A 19,730-nucleotide genomic window follows, 5' to 3' on the forward strand; every position below is an offset into this window, starting at 1 on the left:
AGATTTTCAAATTGCACAGTCCATTACAATGATCTTTCTGCGCAAAATTAGGCTGGTGCAGCTGCCTTCAAACTGAACATGTAGTCTTAAAGATTTCCAATCGTTTCTTGCTCTGTCACTGAATTCTTGGGAAAATTTGCAAGTTTCTAGTAGACCACGAACAGGAATATGACAAAATAATGTCTAGTAATTCATCCAAAATTGCACCTGGATCCACACTGAACTGCCACTACAGTTTTGGAGGAAAACAATCAGTCTCCTAAAAGTGAGGAAAAGATTTCTGTTTGGAACATGGACTATTATTTGGACTACAGTAAGTTGAAATACTACACAAACGTTTCTCGCTTGTATGATGCTTACAGGCAGGCTACTGTTTGTTTCATTAATATTCTGTGAGCTAGCTGCTGCTCTGGCCAAATGCTAGTAAGTAATCTTCCGCATTCACAGTTACGTTTTAGGCTTCCAACTCACCAAAATGCTACTGAGCAGCCCAGATAGAGTTGATGAAAAACATCACATTTATTCTTCGATTTTGAAGTTCTTTTCCTGTTCTTGATATAGCACAATATCAGATCTTTCTGAACTGATCTATTTTGCTATATTTCATATCCATGGATTAAGTTTTCACGGCCACTTCCAACCAGTGTTTGATATCCATTTTGAACATTGCCAGACATTTCCAGTACTTGATTATCTCCTAGCATCACTGAGTTAGTGATCTTTGTTTGTTTAGCCACATCCTGTTTAGTACAGGTTGATCTCTACATAAAGCTGCTTCAAATCATTCTTCCTTCCACAGTTACTCGTTAAATAATTTCACCTCTGAATGGATCTACCAACTTTAGCTCAACTTTCACAATCGTAGCTCTGTGCTTTATTGGATCTCTTTCAGTTTGGGATTTCTGACCCCAGCATTTATTTTTACCTATTTATGCCAGCTCCGTTTCAGGCTCCATAACTTATATTATGCTGCCTTTAAAGTCAATTCACATTCCAATTGAACTTTGATCCTTGTAAGTTTCAGGAAAAATGTTTTTTTTTCTTGCAGGAATAATATTGGAAGCAAGGGAAATGCACAAAATTACTCACTGACTGTAAGACATAGCACCCATAGTCAAAGGAACAGATTAATTTGCATGTTAAAACATTTTGGGGAAAAACCGGGAATACTTCTTGTACAAAGTTGTAGATATGAACTGAGTTTTTCTTAAGGTTCATTTTTAATTTCAAGTTGCCACTTTCTTTTGCATTACAGTGTCCACTATTTTTCTGACACTCATTCACCAAAACTTTCCCACACAAATCTCAGGCTATAGTGTAGCTTTCTAGACTTCAACAAGTTTGGACAGGCTCATAATATTCCACAAGTAGTGTTACTTGCACTATTGGGGTATTGCCCCAATACAGTTTTCTATTTATTGTCTAAGATTATCCTGTCAATTTAAGTTAATTTGTTTTAATGTGGTTACACAGTGGTTCTACATGTGACTATGAATACAACAGAGCAATATTTTGCCATTTTTCAATGGAAGTAACTATTTTAAAGACAAAATATATCTTAAAAATATTTGTTTGTAGAAGAGGCAGATGTTATTGTTTCATAAAATTAAATAAAACTGAAAATAATTTTGCAAGGATCTAATCTCGTTATGTTTTTGAAGATATCCTCATATACAATTCAAATAATTATGTTGCAATATTACTAGCATTTGTCTTAAGGTATCAGCCAATATTATAATATGAACTACTTTAAAAATGTGGTAAAAATATCCAGTGTCAAATTTTGGGACATTACATCAGTGATATCTGAGCGAAGAGAGAACAAATATTTAAGCGGCCTACAAAATTGCAACTTAAAAGCAGTATTTGGTCACTTTTTTAATATAATGTTTACCAATTATTGATGTATTAAGAAAAAAGAATTAAAGCATGCCCAGCCAGTGATTTGATTAAGATTAAAAAATGTAATTTTAAACAGGATTTATGACACAGAATTATTTAGAGATATTTGACATTGCAATTAATAAAATAAATATGAAATAATTTACATAGTAAAATTTTTTGACCATAAATAATTGATTTAATATGGCCTACAGCAATAAATCAAAACTTCCACTGGTCTGGTACCCTGATATTTGGACCATGACTAGCAGAAGATATTATTCTGAAGTCCAACAGACCAGTTGGTGCTGTAGGGATTAATGAAAAGTGTAGATTACCCTTGGGCCCTATTTACTTGCACCAATCTGAAAGGAAAGAAGAAAGCAAAGAATAAGGATGTTTAAGTAGAAGGACAAAATGAAACAATTGTGATTATAAACAAAACAAAAACAAAGGAGCAGATCAAATGAGGAGAAAAAAATTAAATCTAACAACAGAAGGAGAGAAAATTTAGGAAACAAAAATTAATAATCTAGAGAGTAAAAGAAACTCACTAATGTTTGTGTCAGATGTTAAGGTCAGCTAACCCCAGCATAAATAACATTGGATTCAGAATTATTTTGGTAAACTTATATTTTTTGTTGAAATCCTTCCAAATGGCGTCAGGATAATAACATGCTATTTGAAAGGAACATGTATATTTACCTTCTGTATTGGTGGAAGCCTCCTGCTTTCCCGATGAACAGCCTCAAGTGTCTCAATATGCATAGCCACAATTCCTTAAATAAATAATAAGTTCCTAGGTCAGCTAAACACTTGTGCAACTAAAACTATTGAGTGCCTTGTGAAAATTAATTCTAAAATTGTAATAAAACATTCTAAAACACTGCTCCTGCAGAGTTCATTTTAGCAGGTACAACAGATGATTGTCACATGCTTTGAAATCTATATTGTTGTTTTTGCAATTCTGAAAATTGCGGTGACACATTTCACAGAGCAGGTTTGAAGTGTCACTATAGTTGAGAGCGTACCACTACCTGCCCGCTGCATTCCTGACCTGGTCCAATTTCCCAAACAGTAGCAATGGAATGAATGATAAGTCTAGAAAAAAGAAATTGCTCCTGCTTTCCCCATTTCAGGCCTCTCACTGGTGAACAAAACTGTCATATTTCCCCTTGAGGAATAAACCTTTCAATGTTTTCTAAGTTCAGTAAGACGTCTTACTTCACCAGGTTAAAGTCCAACATGTTTGTTTCAAACACTAGCTTTCGGAGCACTGCTCTTTCCTCAGGTGAATGTTGGACTTTAACCTGGTGTTGTAAGACTTCTTATTGTGCTCACCCCAGTCCAACGACGGCATCTCCACATCATTTTCTAAGTTCCATAGCATGATTATCTGGCAAGTCCTACAATTCACTTGATTTCAAGTCATTCTGATTGTTTTTGCCCCGTTACTAATAATTAGCGGATCTATCAGAGGCATTCATATATTAAAATTCATATTTCCAAACGTCAAAGAAGTAACCAAATCAGAAACAGAAAGAAAACCACATGAAAAACAGCAAGATGTGAGATTGAACTATGTGTTATACATAACCAACAGCACTAGATTGACAATGGTTTGTGAAAAGTGCGAAATCTATTGCATTCATATATTTTCTTAATAAATTTACTGATATGTATTACTTAATATGCCCTCCATTAAGGATGACTGAAGGAAGTAGCTACACAGGTCCAAAGGAGAACATAGAACATACAGTGCAGAAGGAGGCCATTTGGCCCATCGAGTCTGCACCAACACATTTAAGCCCTCACTTCCACCCTGTCCTCGTAACCCAATAACCCCTCCTAACCTTTTTGGTCACTAAGGGCAATTTATCATGGCCAATCCGACTAACCTGCATGTCTTTGGACTGTGGGAGGAAACCGGAGCACCCGGAGGAAACCCACGCAGACACTGGGAGAACTTGCAGACTCCGCACAGTGACCCAGCAGGGAATCGAACCTGGGACCCTGGCGCTGTGAAGCCACAGTGCTACCGTGCTGCCATGTCACAAATTTTACTGCCACAAATTTTGTTAGTTGTGAGCTCTAAGTCAACAGATAAAAATCTTTTACCTAAGCTATTCTTCCTTCATGTAGTCAAATCATGACTTCCATAGATATGCATTTTGTCTTTAATTAAGTTATTCATTTAAATTAGCGCATGTTAGTTGGAATTATGCATCTTTCTCATGCAATGCCTGGAAATGTCACAGTGATCTGCACTGCATTTATGCCAATGGGATATGTATTTACATTAACATTTTCAAAGTCAGTCATCTACATATCGGCTGGAGAAATGATTCACATAAAACAAGTGGAAATGGAAATTAGAGAGCAACCTTTAAATCATTAAGAAATTGGAGCTGGAAGAGACCGTTTGGCACTTCGTGCCTCGTCTGCTATTCATAAAGATTGTGGCTGATTTTCCAACTTAACTCCCTCTTCCAGCACTATCCGCACATCCTTTAACTTTAAGACTCAAAACTCTACTGACCTCTGTCCTGAATATACTCAACGGCTGAGCATCCACAACTCTTTGGCGTGGCGAGTTCCCAAATATTGATAACCCTCTAAGTGAAGAGATTTCTCCTTGCAGGCTCTTTGCATCCTCCTTTCAACTTGCTTTCCTACCTGTCTTTGTCTCAACGACAAATACGGCTACAACACAGTTGGTCCCTTCATCTGAGTCATTATTACAGATCATAAATAGTTGAGGCTCCAGCATTGATCCCTGCAACACTCCACGAGTTACAATTCGCAAATCTAAAAATGACCCATTTATCCTAACTCTCTGTCTCCTGTTCATTAGCCACTCCTTTATCCATGCTAATATATCACCTCCAACACCATGAACTTTTCACTTGTGCAGTAACCTTTTAAATGGCACTCATCAAATGCCTTTCAGAAATCCAAATACACGGGGCACGATCCTCCGAAATGGAGACAGAGGCAGATTTACCGCCATCGCCGTGAACGCCATCACGTTTCACGACGGCGCGAAATAGGCGCGGGCAATATGCATGGCGTTGGAGTGGTTCACGCCACTCCAGCCTCCCTTTCTGGCACCAACTGGGCGCCATGCCAACCCGCGCATGTGTAGTTGGGCCGCGCCAACCCGCGAATGCGTGGGGGACTTCCTCAACGCGCCAGCCCGGAGGCAACATGGCGTGGGGGTTCAGGGTCGGCCGCGTAATAAAATAGGACCGGTGTTGGAGAGACCGGCCCGTCGAGCGGTGGGCCCCAATCGTGGGCCAGACCCCATCGGAGGCCCCCCTCCACCCCCACCCCACCCCCGAAGAGGAAGAAGCGCTTTTCCCCGCCCCACAGGCCGCCCCCCGACCCTACGCGCAGATTTACCGCCAGCTGTGAGCAGGTGTGAATGGCGCAGGCGGGACTCTGCCGTTTCCGCGCGGCTGCTCAGCCCATCTAGGCCGGAGAATCCGCGGCCCGGCCGCAGATAGCGGTCTGCGAGAAAAAATGACGTGAACGGCGATTCTCCCATACGGCGCAGCATGGTCAAATCGCACCCACGACGTGTATTGGTTTCCTTTAACCGCCCACTTGGTTACATCCTCAAAGAACACTAAGAAATTTGTCAAGAATGATTTCCCTTTCACTAAATCATTTTGATTCTGCCTGATGGTATTATGATTTTCAAAATTTCCTATCACCTCCTTAATAACTTATTGTAGCATTTTTCCAATGACAGGTATGAAAATAACTGGTCTATAGTTTCCAGCTTTCTGTCTTCTCTTTCTGTGAATTGTGGTGTTACATTCGTGGCTTTCCAATCCAGTGGGGCCTTTCCAGAACCTGTCAAATTTTGGAAGATTGCAACCAAGCATCCACTATCGCTGCATCCACTCTCTTTAAACAATAGGATGCAGTCCCATTAGGTTTTCTATTACTTTTTCTTGAGTGATCTAGTTTTTCTCCCTTTTGCCACTTGCTTTTCCATTAGTCTTGGGATGCTTTTTGTGTCTTATACTGTGAAGGCAAATACAAAATGCTTGTTCAAAGTCTTTGCCAATTTCTTGTTATCCATTAATCCCTCAGTCTGACCCTCTAAGATACCAACACTCACCTCTTGCTATACCTGTAGAAACATTTACAGTCTGTTTTTATATTTCTTACTAGATTTCTTTCATACTCCAATTTCCCAGCCTACCGCTAATATTTACAGCATTGTATATCTTTTCTTTCAATTTAACACCATCCTTAATGTCTAGCTAGACACAGATGACCCATCCTTCTTTCTCAATGGAATATATCTTAGTCGAGAGCTCTGAAACATCTCCTTAAATGCCTGCCACAGCCTCTTCACCGCCTTAATTTTTAACGTTTATAGTTTATAGTTTGAGACACTAGTTTCAGAATCAAATGTTTCAACCTCAAACTGAATGTGAAATGTTATCATGTTACCATCACTCTTGCCTCGAGGATGTTTTACAATGAAGTGATTAATGAATCCCGTGACAAGCATATTACTAGGTCTAAATAGCATGTTCCCTTGTTGGTTCCAGAACTTATGGTTCTGAGAAACTGCCCCGAATACACTCTGCAGGATACCGTTGCCACTTTGATTCATCCAATCTATAAGATTATTAAAGTCTCCCTCCATTACTGCAATACCTTTCATACAGGCCTCCATTATTTCTTGATTTATACAATCAAGTCCTACATCATAACTATGATCAGGGGGACCATAAAACAATCTCACCGATGATTTCTTTCCTTTTCTATTTTTTATCTCCACCCAAACTGATTTTACATCTTGATCTTCCGAACCAAGATCATTTCTCACTCCTGTACTGATCTTATCCTTCATTAGCAGAGCTACCATCCCTCTTTTTCCTTTCTTCTTGCCCTTCCAGAAACGACAAGAACACTTGAATATTCAGGTCACAACTATGGTCATTTTACAACCATGTCTCTGTAATGGCTACCATATCAACTAATCTTTTCTTATCCATGCTATCAATTCATCCATCCTGTTAGGAGTACCACATGCATTTAACTAAAGCAACGTTATTTTCTTTTTACCATTCTCCCTACTCTGACCTACTTCATTGATGCACTCTTATGTTTGTAGGCTCTGTCCCTTCCTGTTGCACTCTGGTATGAATATATGCAATGCTGCCCTGTATTATTGATTGTCCTTTCTCTTTAATTTTCCAAATCTTCCTTTGTGTGAACCCTCCCCCAGTCTATTTAGTTTAAAGCCCTTTCTACAGGCTTAGTCTCACAACTCTCCCAGTGTGATCGATACAGTGTGGTGCAAGTGCTCCGGGAATCGATAATTAAATTATGTAAGATAATTCTGGCTGAAGATTTCAGCAGCAAATAAAAGAAAATGCCTGCCGTAGTCAGTTGACTGTTAGCTAGCTTGCCTCCATATCTAACTTACTTTGTGCCACTTTACAAGAAAATCAAATACAAGGGAACCTGGTAGAAGTGTGCACTGAAACAGCAGGGCATGACACAGCCACAGTGAAGCTGAAGAAGGATGATGTTAATGAATGTTGCTTTGTTCGATGCAGTCACTGTATTAACTGCAGTTACAGCAGCTCCTGCACACAAATTTTCCACAAGAATCCGATTCAGAAAATAAAAGAATGACCCGAACAGGTATCTCCATGTCTTCTACACTGGCTTAATTTAATGAGGCTGATTGCTAAGTCCCCGAATATCTAATTTTAACACAAAATTAATAAATCTCTATTTTAGAATGATATTAGTGAACTGTAAAACATTTGAACATGAAATGAAAATTAAAAACCTGTCTGTGTTCGCCTTTGGGAATCAGACAGAAAGGAGAAATTGTCTTCCTGCTTGTTTCCTCCGATTCTTGGTTTTCAGCTGATAGGGGATATTGAATATTCTAACCTGGTATCATACAATGCAGATTCTTGATGTGGTCCTGTGTGACCCCACTCTCAGTGCAGACTTTGTCAATAAACCTGGTAATGAAACGAATGACCGAGTTGGCAACATCATTGTTTTCTGCATCCTCAAACCCGCTTTCAGTGTCATAACTCTCAGCGACGCTGCCAGCAATGCTGAAAATAAAAACAGAATAAACTTCAATAACTATGTAGAGATAACAGCAATATTATAAACTATAATTACAATTAAAAACTTGGAACAAAGCAATTTATTTTCCCCCTATATATCATGTGGAGTCAGTAACTTGCAATTCAGAGAATAGGTAAGTAAGCATAACAGATTTTTACGTGGCCGCTGGAATGCCAGTGATATCAACTAAAAGAGATGCAGGGTGGTATACAGAGTGGTATATTCTATGGATATCTGTTCCCACCACACTTTTTGGTATTGTCCCTAATGGCAAACAGATCGGTGTTTCACGATCTAGGTAATAAATTTGATTTTTGTGCTGTATAGCACAATTTTTTACCAACAGATTTTTTAAAAAAGTACTTGGATTGTTCAACAAGCAAGCAGCAGAATAAGTAGTTATTCCAACTTAATAAATATCAAAGTTGGCGATCAAAAAGGGGATTGGAAGGCAGTATTCTTGAACCGCTGGGACTTTATCTTGATCTAGCTGAGGCTGGTGAATGAACCAATAGTAATAACATTACAATGGTATCAGGCATGTCACAAAACAATGTGAAAATAAAACGCTGTCAATTTCTTTGACCCCAGAATGGTATTAATCATTCATTGCAGCCAATATAATTCAGAGAGTATTTGAAAATAATGCAAAAGCAGAGTGAACAGAGTAACATAGTCCATTTTAGTTCTTTTTCCTGCAACTGGATTCCCTCTTGATTGACAATCTCTTTGGACAAGAAGGTCTCTGCGCGATCCATCCATTTCTTTACACCTCGGCATTTTTCTTTAAGGTCAGGTACTTTAGTTCAATCCGATCACAGGTTCACCTACCACTGATAACAATACTAAAACTTTATCTCCACTAGCAAACCTATGAACTTTTTCTTTCTTGTCCACGACCCATTTATCACATGCTGTGCAACTTTTAAATGTTGTCTAGCCAATTCACCCGCTCTATTTAATCGTTCCCTAAAATTTGACACGTAATCCAACAATGTTTGTTCCGACTGCTCACTCACCAATTTCTCCTTAATCAATTTAAGTGGTCCTCTTATCTCATGACCAAAACTTAGTTCAAAAGGACTGAATTTGGTTGATTCGTTAAGTGCATCATTAATTGCAAACAATACAAATGGAATTTCTTTATCCCAATTCTCTGGATAATCTTGACAATAAGCCCTCAACATTGTCTTTAATGTCTGATGCCACCTTTCTAATGCTCCCTGTGATTCTGGATGGTACGCAATTGATTTAAATTGTTTTACTCCTAAGCTGTCCATACCTTGCTTGAATAACCTTGAGGTAAAATTTGATCCTTGATCTGATTGCATTTCTGTAGGTAGTCCATATCTAGTAAAGTATTTAAGTAACTCCTCCACAATCTTTTTAGCTGTAATATTGCATACTGGAATGGCCTCTGGAAACCTAGTAGACACATCCATTATAGTCAAAAGCTATTGTTTCCTACTTTTCATTTTAAAAGCGGTTCTACGCAATCAATTAAGACACTTGTAAAAGAAAGATTCCTCAAATGCTGGAATGGGTATTATCACTGCTTGAGGTTTCCCTATCACTTGACATGTGTGACATGATCGACAAAATTTAACTACATCTTTATGTAGTCCAGGCCAATAAAAACGTTTTTGAACTTTAGCTCGAGTTTTCCTTACTTCTAAATGACCTCCTACTGGTATCTAATGTGCTACTCGCAATAACACCTCCTTTCTACACCACCTGATGAACGTCTGCCCATTTTTTATCCGCCTGCATATGTAAAGGTCTCCATTTTCTCAACAAGACATCATTTTTAAGGTAATAACAATCTGGTATACACTCAGCTTCCTCTTCCGTGTATGCTTTCTGATACATCCGTTTTATTTCTGTATCTTTCTGATGTAACTTCACCAATTTTCCTGAACTAAAAATATCCGCCTTATCCTCCACATGTTCTTGTTGTTTTCCAACCATCTGATCAAAAATCGTTTCTGATAATTGAACTTCGACTTTATCTTCACTCTTTGATTTCTCCTCTTGTATTAACCTGTGTCTTTGCAATCTTGTTACTACACAGTCCAGAAAAATCCCAGGATATTCGTCCTTCAACACTTCGGTTGTCTAATTTTCCACTGGCTTGTCAACCACAGTAGGCATCACTCCCACCTGCGATCCAGTTACTATATCATTACCCAAGATAAACTGTATTCCTGGACAAGATAGTTTCTCTATTACTCCTACTACAACTTCACCACACTTCACTGACTTTCCAACCTTACCGTATATAATGGAACACTACACTTCTCGCTCTGAATTCCACATATTACCTTTTCTGGCAATATTCCTGCCAAACTACATAACTCCTCATCTCTTACCATTAAAGACTGACTAGCTCCCGTATCTCTTGAAATTCTGACTTCTTTACCTACTCCGCCTGGTACACGAGTAAACTTTACCCACACAAGTAAATTCTTTAAAAGATCTGGCACCATCTTATCAATCACATCGTGATCAGGCTGTACAATCTTTTGCAACTCCTTCACTTCACTTGGGCTTTCCTTTACCAGTTTGGCAAACCCCACTGGCTTATCCTGTTTCACCACATCAGCATTCCCATTCCTTTTCTTCAACCCCCAAGACTGTGACTTTACATCACAGAATCACAGAATTTACAGTGCAGGAGGCCATTTGGCCCATCGTGTCTGCACCGGCCCTTGGAAAGAACACCCTACCTAAGCCCGCACCTCCACCCTATCTCCAGACTTCCACCCTATCCCCGTAACCCCACTTTACCTTTTTTGGGCACTAAGGGCAATTTTTTTTTTTTTTTCTTTTTTTTTTAAAATTTAGATTAGCCAATTATTTTTCCAATTAAGGGGCAATTTAGCGTGGCCAATCCACCTACTCTGCACATTTTTGGGTTGTGGGGGCGAAACCCACGCAGACACGGGGAGAATGTGCAAACTCCACACGGACAGTGACCCAGAGCCGGGATCGAACCTGGGACCTCAGCGCCGTGATGCGGTTGTGCTAACCACTAGGCCACCGTGCTGCCCGTACTAAGGGCAATTTAGCATAGCCAATCCACCTACCCATCTTTGGACTGTGGGAGGACACCAGAGCACCCGGAGAAAATCCACGCAGACACAGAGAGAACGCATAGACAGTGACCCAAGCCGGGAATTGAAGCTGGAACCCTGGCGCTGTAAAGCCATTGTGCTAACCACTATGCTACCGTGCTGCCCACATGGCCTAGTTTATTACAGTAAAAACACTCTCCTTATTGTCTCCCATCAGATCCCCTTTACCACTTGACTATTTCTCTTTCCCCAGTTTCTATCTCTCACAGGCTGAAACTGATGTCGGAAGCCAAACTTTGATTTATGAATTAATTCATAATCATCGGCCATTTCTGCTGCTAATCTTGCAGTTTAACCCTCTGCTCTTCCGCATGAGTTCTAGCCACATCAAGTTTTAAACTCCTCCAAAATTATAATTTCTCTAAGAGCTTCATACGTTTGGTTTATTTTCAAAACCCTTATCCACCTATCAAAATTACTCTGATCCTTTCCATCTCTGTATGTTTGACCAGGTTCTTTCCTTAAATTTCTAAACCTTTGTCTGTAGGATTCAGGCACTAGTTCATATGCACTTAAGATGGATTTTTTTCACCTCCTCATACGTCCCAGATACCGCCTCTGATAGTGATGCAAACACTTCACTCGCTCTAACCTATCAACTTTGTTTGAATCAGTAATACTCACATATCCTGTGGCCATTTCATTTGTTTAGCTACCTTCTCAAATGAAATGAAAAAGGCTTCTACCTCCTTCTCATCAACTCTTAGCAATGCTTGGATACATTTAAATAGATCCCCACCAAGCCTTGGACTGTGACGCTCATGCTGACTATCCTCATCACTATCCTCAGACTGTACATTTCTCTTTACATCCGCCAATTTTAACTGACTGTCATGTTTCATGGCCATTTTCTGTACAAAGTCTCTCTCCTTTTTCTTTTTCCCTGATCTGTGCCACCCTTTCTCTTTTCTTTTTGTTCTGCTAGGGCTATTCTTTCTTTTTCTCTCATTTCGTATTTAAGCTGCTTGAATTCTTTTTCATGTTTAAGCTGCTTGATATGTAATTAAATTCTTGCTATTTCCAATGATTCTGGCTGTGTCTCAGGCAATTTTAAATGCTCAGCTGCCGCCGCAGTTACCTCTTCTTTTCGTATCTTGTCAGGTAATGTTAACTACAATGTTTTTGACAAATCTAAAAGCCTTTTTTGAGTCTCTGTTCGTAAGGTACTGTGTGTGCCCTTCTCCACCCCCAAAAATGTCTGAGCCTCTGAAAGAGCCATTGTCCACAACACACTCCCTACTTAAACTGCAATACCACACCGGAAAAGCAAACACAAATATGCTCACCCCTCACTGTCTTTAAGTTCACTAAGCCAACACAATCACCGAAGATAGACTTTTATTCCACGAGCCCCCAATTTGTTATGGGCCAAGGTTTAGAGAACACCAAAGTATATCATGGAGTTCACCTGACACACAATGGTTTATAGATTTTGGTTACAAGGAGCACAGGGCCTACTTTTCAGGTGTTAATCAACAGAGGCCGTAAGCACTTTTAAACAAAACAAAGTTTATTCTATGAATTCTTTGATGGTGTGGCCATTCTTGTCGAACCAGTTGTGGTATTTCTTGGTCTTGTAGCCAATGAGTTCTTCACAGCTTGGGATGATGACTGTCTTCAGCTCTTTCCAGTTTTCCACCACTCCGTTAGAACGAACACTTTGGAGATTTTGCAGAAGACATTGTTGGAAGTTCTCCAGCATACTTGGTTCTTGAAGCGACTCAACTTTGATCTTTTTACTGAATTATTTCATCATATTCCGTTGCTACTAGCAGAGTTTAATAGACTTAGGTGAGCGGACAAGCCAGTGGTATGTCCGGCAGTCGATTGCACTGGTCATCACTTTGGCGATGTGGTCATCCTATTGGCCTAGGGATCGGACGATGATGTAGCCAATCAAATGAAATGAAATGAAATCAAAATCGCTTATTGTCACAAGTAGGCTTCAAATGAAGTTACTGTGAAAAGCCCCTAGTCGCCACATTCCGACACCTGTTCGGGGAGGCTGATACGGGAATCAAACCGTCCTGCTGGCCTGCCTTGGTCTGCTTTGGAAGCCAGCGATTTAGCCTTGTGCTAAACAGTCCCTGCTAATCATGTGTCAGTCCTTTGATTGTGGATATCATGTGGAAGTCTTGAATTTGCCTTTTTGGTGGGAGAGTTTTAGGGAGATGATAAGTTAGCGTTCTGCACATTTGGTGAGTAGAACTCCATTGGAGTTGCAATTCCCAACTCCTTCCTTTCTGTTGATTCCTTCCCCAAGTTGGGAGTCCTTTCCAACCCTCGTGTTGAACAAAATAATCAACAGGAACAAAGAACTGCCCAAGGAGGATAATTTTATCTTCTTTCGGGATTTTGGAGAGTACAGTGCCCAGAGTGGAGTAGAAGTCTTCTATGGACCCATCACTGGCATCAAAGATTGGGGTGTAGGTACTCACGACCGTTGCCTGGGGGTTCTTGACAAGTTGTAGATGGAGAGTTACAAAAGATTTGTTGATGCCGACAGGGAGCTCCAAGAGTTGGCTGACGAGTTTGTTCTTGATGACAAATCCAGTTTCATGTTTCCTGGTCTGATCCTCGGGTTTTCCTCTCCAGAAGCTATAGCCACTGCCTCCTTCCTCAACTGCACTTCTTCTGCTCTTTGGGTCCCTTGCAGGGCAGCAACGTCCATTTTGAAGTATCTGAGTTCACGAGCAACAAGGGCAGTTCTTTGTTCCGGTTGATTATTTTGTTCATTATCCATGAGGGTTCATACATTCCAGGTTCCAAATTGAAATTGAGCTTTGACTTTCTGACCACAGTAGATGAGCCCACTGGATGCGGGTTTCCCGCCAGGTTGAAGAGGGAACAGGCTATTTTAAGGGCACCTGTATCAGTCTTTTCCCCATGTGGGGTAGGCAGAATGGATCCTCAAGAGGGCTGCTCAGCTATGAAGAAAGCTTCCGAAATGCTCTCTTGCTCCTATTCCAGGAACACAGCAACTGAATCAAACTCCACTGCTTATGTGCTGGTCTGAAGCAAGGGACTTCCATATCTCATGATCCTATCCCCGCCACCTCTTACTGATCACCGCAGGGCTTGTTTATGTGGAGGGTGTTGGTTTCTGTAGGTAGACACCTGGTCTGGGACATCTTTTAATGTGGAAATGACATTGCACATCAACTGGGTAGGTCCAGTTCCAGTGGCAAGGGAACCTAGACGACAGAGATATAATCTACTGTTGCAGCCTTCATCTGCCATCGGAGCGGTTGATACCATATCAGTATCTATCGCCTGATACACCGTTGAGGATTTGTTTTGGATAGCGCTTTGTCTGGTTCCTCCCCCCCCATGACCTTCACATCATGGGTGACCTTGCCAGGAGTTTAAGATTTCCAACGGCACTGCTCATGGGATCAATGGTACGCTCAAGCCTCTTCACCATGGGAAGGTGGCAATCCACGGAAAGGCATTTGCAATTATTCATCAATTGTTGAAATAAAAAATGTTGCTGAACCACCCTTTACATAAATGCCCATATTGTCTATCTGAGTATCATTTATTGGCTATTGATGTTCAAACTATTGAATTGTTTTATGTGCTAGAGTTCTTTATGATTGGATTTATAAGGCTCAATTTCAGTACTGCAAAGTTGATGCTACAATTTTGAACGGTAATGAAAAAATCTAAAACAACTGTTCAAACTGGTTATGACTTCTAAACATCTCGCTGCAGAAGCAAACCGTGATGAATTCCCCTACCAGCACTGTAACCAGACCGAAAAAATTGACATGACCAACCATTAACCTTCAAAAACTCATCAGTTCAGACAGATTGTACACTGCATTCCAATTTAATCTCGTCATGAATTGAACGCCAACAAAAACAAATGGTACAATGTACTGCTAAGCATACTTCGCAAACAACTGCATTTCCTTCTCTCTCAGGAAGATGTGACATAGGGAGACAGGATGGCTCAGTGAATTTCAACTTTACTGTTCGACTTTGGAAAGAAGAACTCAATATAACTCAGACATTTAAAATAGTTCCGGATGGCTGTTAACTGTGTCATTCTAATTGCTGACCTTTTTCTAAAATGTTCCCTTAAATTAATAAGAAGTGTTAAAATGACAAGTCTAAACATTTTACCAGTTTAATAGCTGGAAGAGCGAGTTCAAAATTTAAAATTTCATGATTACATTTCAAAACAAGTACAATATGAAACCTAATATTAATTATTATCTTTACTACTGATTTGCCAACTTCAGAACTTCAACCACATGCAAATAGGCATAGCAGTTAATTTCTATGACAGAAAAGAAACCAAGTAAGCCTTTTAAATTAAATCACCTTAATAAGCAACTCTAGCATTCATAACAGAATAATGGGCTAATATCAAGTTTAGCTTAAGGGAATACTAGTGTGGAATCCTAAATAACAGACCAGAATTTGCAGTGAACTGCAATTCAATGCCATTATCTCTAAATCTGACTGCAGCTTCAGGATATAGTGCAAGTACACATTAACTCGGAATGCATTAAATTGCAATATATTATTCTCAGCTGCACCGCAGACTGCGCTGTACACTCACTCACACATGTCTCTCTCCACCCTACCGCCAGCAGAGCTGGAAGTCAGCAAAGCCAATTGATCGGACAAGACTTGCCCTTTTCCACTATTACAAACCACATAAAAAGTTACGCCTAATTCAATGAGATGCATCTGAGTTTTTAAATGATGATTTGAACAATAACTCCTGCTGAACCATTCATCTGACCCTGAAAGTTTTATTTATTATGTTAAAGAAAAGAAAACTTTTCATGACTAGCAGATCTCTCAAAGTACTTTACAGCCAGTGACGTGCTTTTCAAATGCAATAACTGTTGTAAACATGGCAGCCAATTATGCACAGTAAGCTTCTACAAAATGCAACGTGATAATGACTAGACAATCTGTTTTTGTGTTGATTGAGTAATAAGTATTGGTCAGGACATCGAGGTGATAACTCTGTTCTTCTTTTAAATAGCGCTGTGGATCTCTTATTTTTTCCACTGAGAGCAGATGGGACCCTGGTTAAATATCTCATTCACTTGACCCTATCAAATGTGTTTTTGGCATCCGTTGAAACAATCATCTCTGGTTCGGGCGCTGGAGACGGGGAAGAGGACGATATTTAATAATTGCCGTATATTGGCCAACAGCTGCCGACCCTTGACAAAAACGGTTTGTTCTTCTCAAATCACCCCTGGAAGGCAGGGCTCCAACCACATTGCCAACACTGTAGCCAACAATTTAGTATCAGCATTCAACAACGAGATAGGCAATATGACCCACAGTCTATAGGGTCCTTATCCTTCTTCAAAATTAGGGAAATAGAGGCCTGCGCCAATGAAACTGACAATATCCTCGGGACAAGGAATCATTAAACATGTCCGATATAAGTAGGATCAACTACCCCGCATATTTCTTATTGAACTCAATGGAAAATCCATCTGAACCCGGAGCTTTACTCCATTGTATTAAACCAATACATTTCAATCTCCTCGGCGCCCAATGGGGACTCCAACTCCTCCCTTCAACCCTTCCAAAAACTGCGTCATGGGCAACCACTCCACTAGGGATGGCAATCTGTACAGACTTCTAGAAAAGGCTTCAAACGCTGCATTAACCTTCAATGGGCCAGAAACCAAGCAGGCACCTGAGTCCCTTACCTGCACAACCTCCCAGGAGGCAGACTGCCGCCTCAGGTGGAGTGCTAAAAGGCAACTGGCCTTCTCTCCATGCTCATAGAATGTCCCCTCAAGCGTCGCAGCTGGCGCACCTCCTTACCCATTAAGAGTAGCTCAAATTGCACCTGCAACTTTTTCCTATTCACCAGTAACTCTGGTGCACTGGCAGTCTACCTCTAGGATGGAATCCACCAGCCTCTGCCGCTCCACCCACCCTGTCCTGTCTTTGTGTAACTTGTAGGCGATTACCTCTCCCCTAATGACTACCTTAAGGGCCTCCCACAACATAGACAGTGAGATGGACTCACTCTTATTAAATGTAACGTACTCCCCAATGGCAGAGGTTATGTGGTCGCAAAATTCTTTCTCTGATCAACAACTCTGTGAGAAATCTCCAGTGGGCATTGAGAAGGATCCAGCTCCAAACCAAATGAACAAAAGTAGGGCATGATCTGATCTTTCAAGCATCCCGCCCTTTTCATCCCACCACAAGATGGCCGCCAACCCTCGATCAACACTGAACAAAGAACAGTCATCATCAGGAAACCCGCCTTTCCCCTCACCTCCCAACAACACCACACACAAATACACAAACAAACAACCAAAAGGTGAACAAAAATCCCTACCTCAACTGCGTCTAATGCCAAAGATAACAAAAACCCAAAGTTCATTATCTAAAACTACACTCAAATAATGAGTTGCAGTTACCCCCACCATTTTGCTCTAATTGGCTAATTTTCTACAGCTAGCAGGGCAACACCCGCCCGGAATAAAGACAAAGAAATAGCCACAACAACCAGCCTCCCATCCACTTTCAACTTTAATAAACAAAAAAAAACACCCATCCCACACAAGAACAAGAAAATACAAACTGGTACAGGAAAACAAAACAAGTCCCCATAACCACATGCCCTCCTCTATAATACAAAGATCTCATGGGCTCCCTAATAATGCAAAGACCCCATACAAATTAATTCGTCCCCAGACGTGCTTCAAAATAATAGTCCCCAGCCGGCACATCAAAATTATAGTCTTTTGAGTCATAAATCACTCAGTGGCGTGCAGGTACACCATGCCAAACCAAACTCCACTCTTTGTTAAATGCCATCTGCCTTTTAGCCTGCTTCACTCACACATCTTGATAGAGCCTGATAGCCTGGCCCTCCCATTTGCAGTCTCGGTGATCGTTCGCCTGATAGCTTTGGAACCTGAGAATCATTGCTCGTGGTGACTCGCTGGAATGGGGCCTCTGCCGAAGTGACTGGTGAGCTTGATCCAGCTCAGAAGGCAATGTTGATCCATCCTCCCGCACCATCTTCCCAAACATCTTTGAGATGTCATCAGTTGGATTTGGGCTTCCCACTTCCTCCAGCAGTCCCACGATTCTAAGGTTCTGTCTCCTTGAGCAATTCTCCAGATAATTCACCTTGGCATGCAGTGCTTTATTTAACACTGGCCAACAGTGCCATCTCAGCCAAAAGGAGACAATCTGATCTCTCTGCTTTGAGAGAGCCACACCCTGTAACGCCGCGCCATGCGCCTTTACCATTTCCTCCATCTTCGCTCACGCAGATCGAATGGGAGCTAGGGCCAATTCTATTAATTTGTGGAGGTCCTCAGAGATAGTCTGCTGCTGTTTCTTTACATTCTGCTGCCAAGATGCCTGTAAGCAACTTGACCGTCCATGAAGTGACCTGAGTCGCGGCAGTAGCGGGAGAAATTGGGACTGCAGTCTGAGAAGGTAAGTGGTATTTGTGTCTGTGTCTCTCTCTCTGTCTCTCTAAGCAGGAGAAATCGGGACTGCAGTCTGAGGAGGTAAATGGTATTTGTGTCTGTGTTTCTCTGTGTCTCTCTGAGTGGGAGAAATAGGGACTGGAGTCTGAGGAGGTAAATGGTATTTGTGTCTGTGTTTCTCTGTGTGTTTTCAAATTGTGGGGGGGAGGGGGGGGGGAAGAAACAAAGTGACATCACAGTAAAGCTGTGACCTGATTGGCTGGTAGGGAATCTGTGTTAAATTTGAAATAAAAACATTGAACAAACTAATTAAAACTAATTACTTAACTAGATAGATGAGAAACTAAACCGGAGGGCAGAGATTAGTATTTAGCATTTAAATTTTACAGTAAAAATCTGGTGCCAGGGACCACATAGTTAATCGTAACTTAATCTAATAATGATTTAAGTGATTATTTTGAATTAATTAACTAGTGTTTAGATGTCACTCAGCGGGGTGCAGTGCTCTAACTGTGAGATGTGGCAGATCCGCAACGCTTCCAGTGTTTTGGCCGACTACGTCTGCAGCAAATGTAACCACAGGTAGCTCCTCACAGACTGCATGGTTCGGTTGGAGCAGCAGTTGGATGCACTTAGGAGCATGCAGGTGGCGGAAAGTGTCATAGATAGGAGTTATAGAGATGCAGGCAGACAGATGGGTGACTGCTAGAAAGGGCAGTCAGGCAGTGCAGGAATCCCCTGTGGCTGTCCCCCTCTCTAATAGGTATAGCGTTTTGGATACTGGGGGGGATAGCATATCGGGGGAAACAACAACAGCAGCCTGAACAGTGGCACCACAACTGGCTCTGTTGCTCCGCAGGGGAGGGTAAGTGCAGGACAGCAATAGTTATTGGGGACTCTATATTACGGAGCGCTTCTGAGGACAGGAAAGAAACTCTGGGATGGTACGTTGCCTCCCTGGTACCAGGGTCAAGGATGTCTCTGAACGAACACAGGACATCCTGAAGGGGAGGGTGACCAGCCAGAGGTCGTAGTACACATAGGTACTAACGACATAGGCAGGAAGAGTGATAAGGTCCTGCAGAAGGAGTTCAGGGAGTTCGGCAGCAAGCTAAAAAGCAGGACCTCTAGGGTTGTAATCTCAGGATTATTC

The 19,730-nt window shown here is 41.1% G+C and overlaps 1 protein-coding gene across 3 annotated transcripts in view; it reads right to left on the reverse strand.

Moving 5' to 3' along the window:
- Nucleotides 1–19,730, reverse strand: part of sbf2 (SET binding factor 2) — a 725,521-nt gene that overhangs the window by 116,685 nt on the left and 589,106 nt on the right. For all 3 annotated transcript variants that reach the window (XM_038808179.1, XM_038808177.1, XM_038808178.1), the window contains exons 20-21: nucleotides 7,813–7,985; nucleotides 2,587–2,660 (exon numbers count right to left, since the gene is read on the reverse strand). In XM_038808179.1, coding sequence (XP_038664107.1) covers nucleotides 2,587–2,660; nucleotides 7,813–7,985 — 247 coding nt within the window. The remainder of the gene's footprint in view (nucleotides 1–2,586; nucleotides 2,661–7,812; nucleotides 7,986–19,730) is intronic.

Source organism: Scyliorhinus canicula, chromosome 9, assembly GCF_902713615.1.
Source record: "Scyliorhinus canicula chromosome 9, sScyCan1.1, whole genome shotgun sequence".
NCBI lineage: Eukaryota > Metazoa > Chordata > Chondrichthyes > Carcharhiniformes > Scyliorhinidae > Scyliorhinus > Scyliorhinus canicula.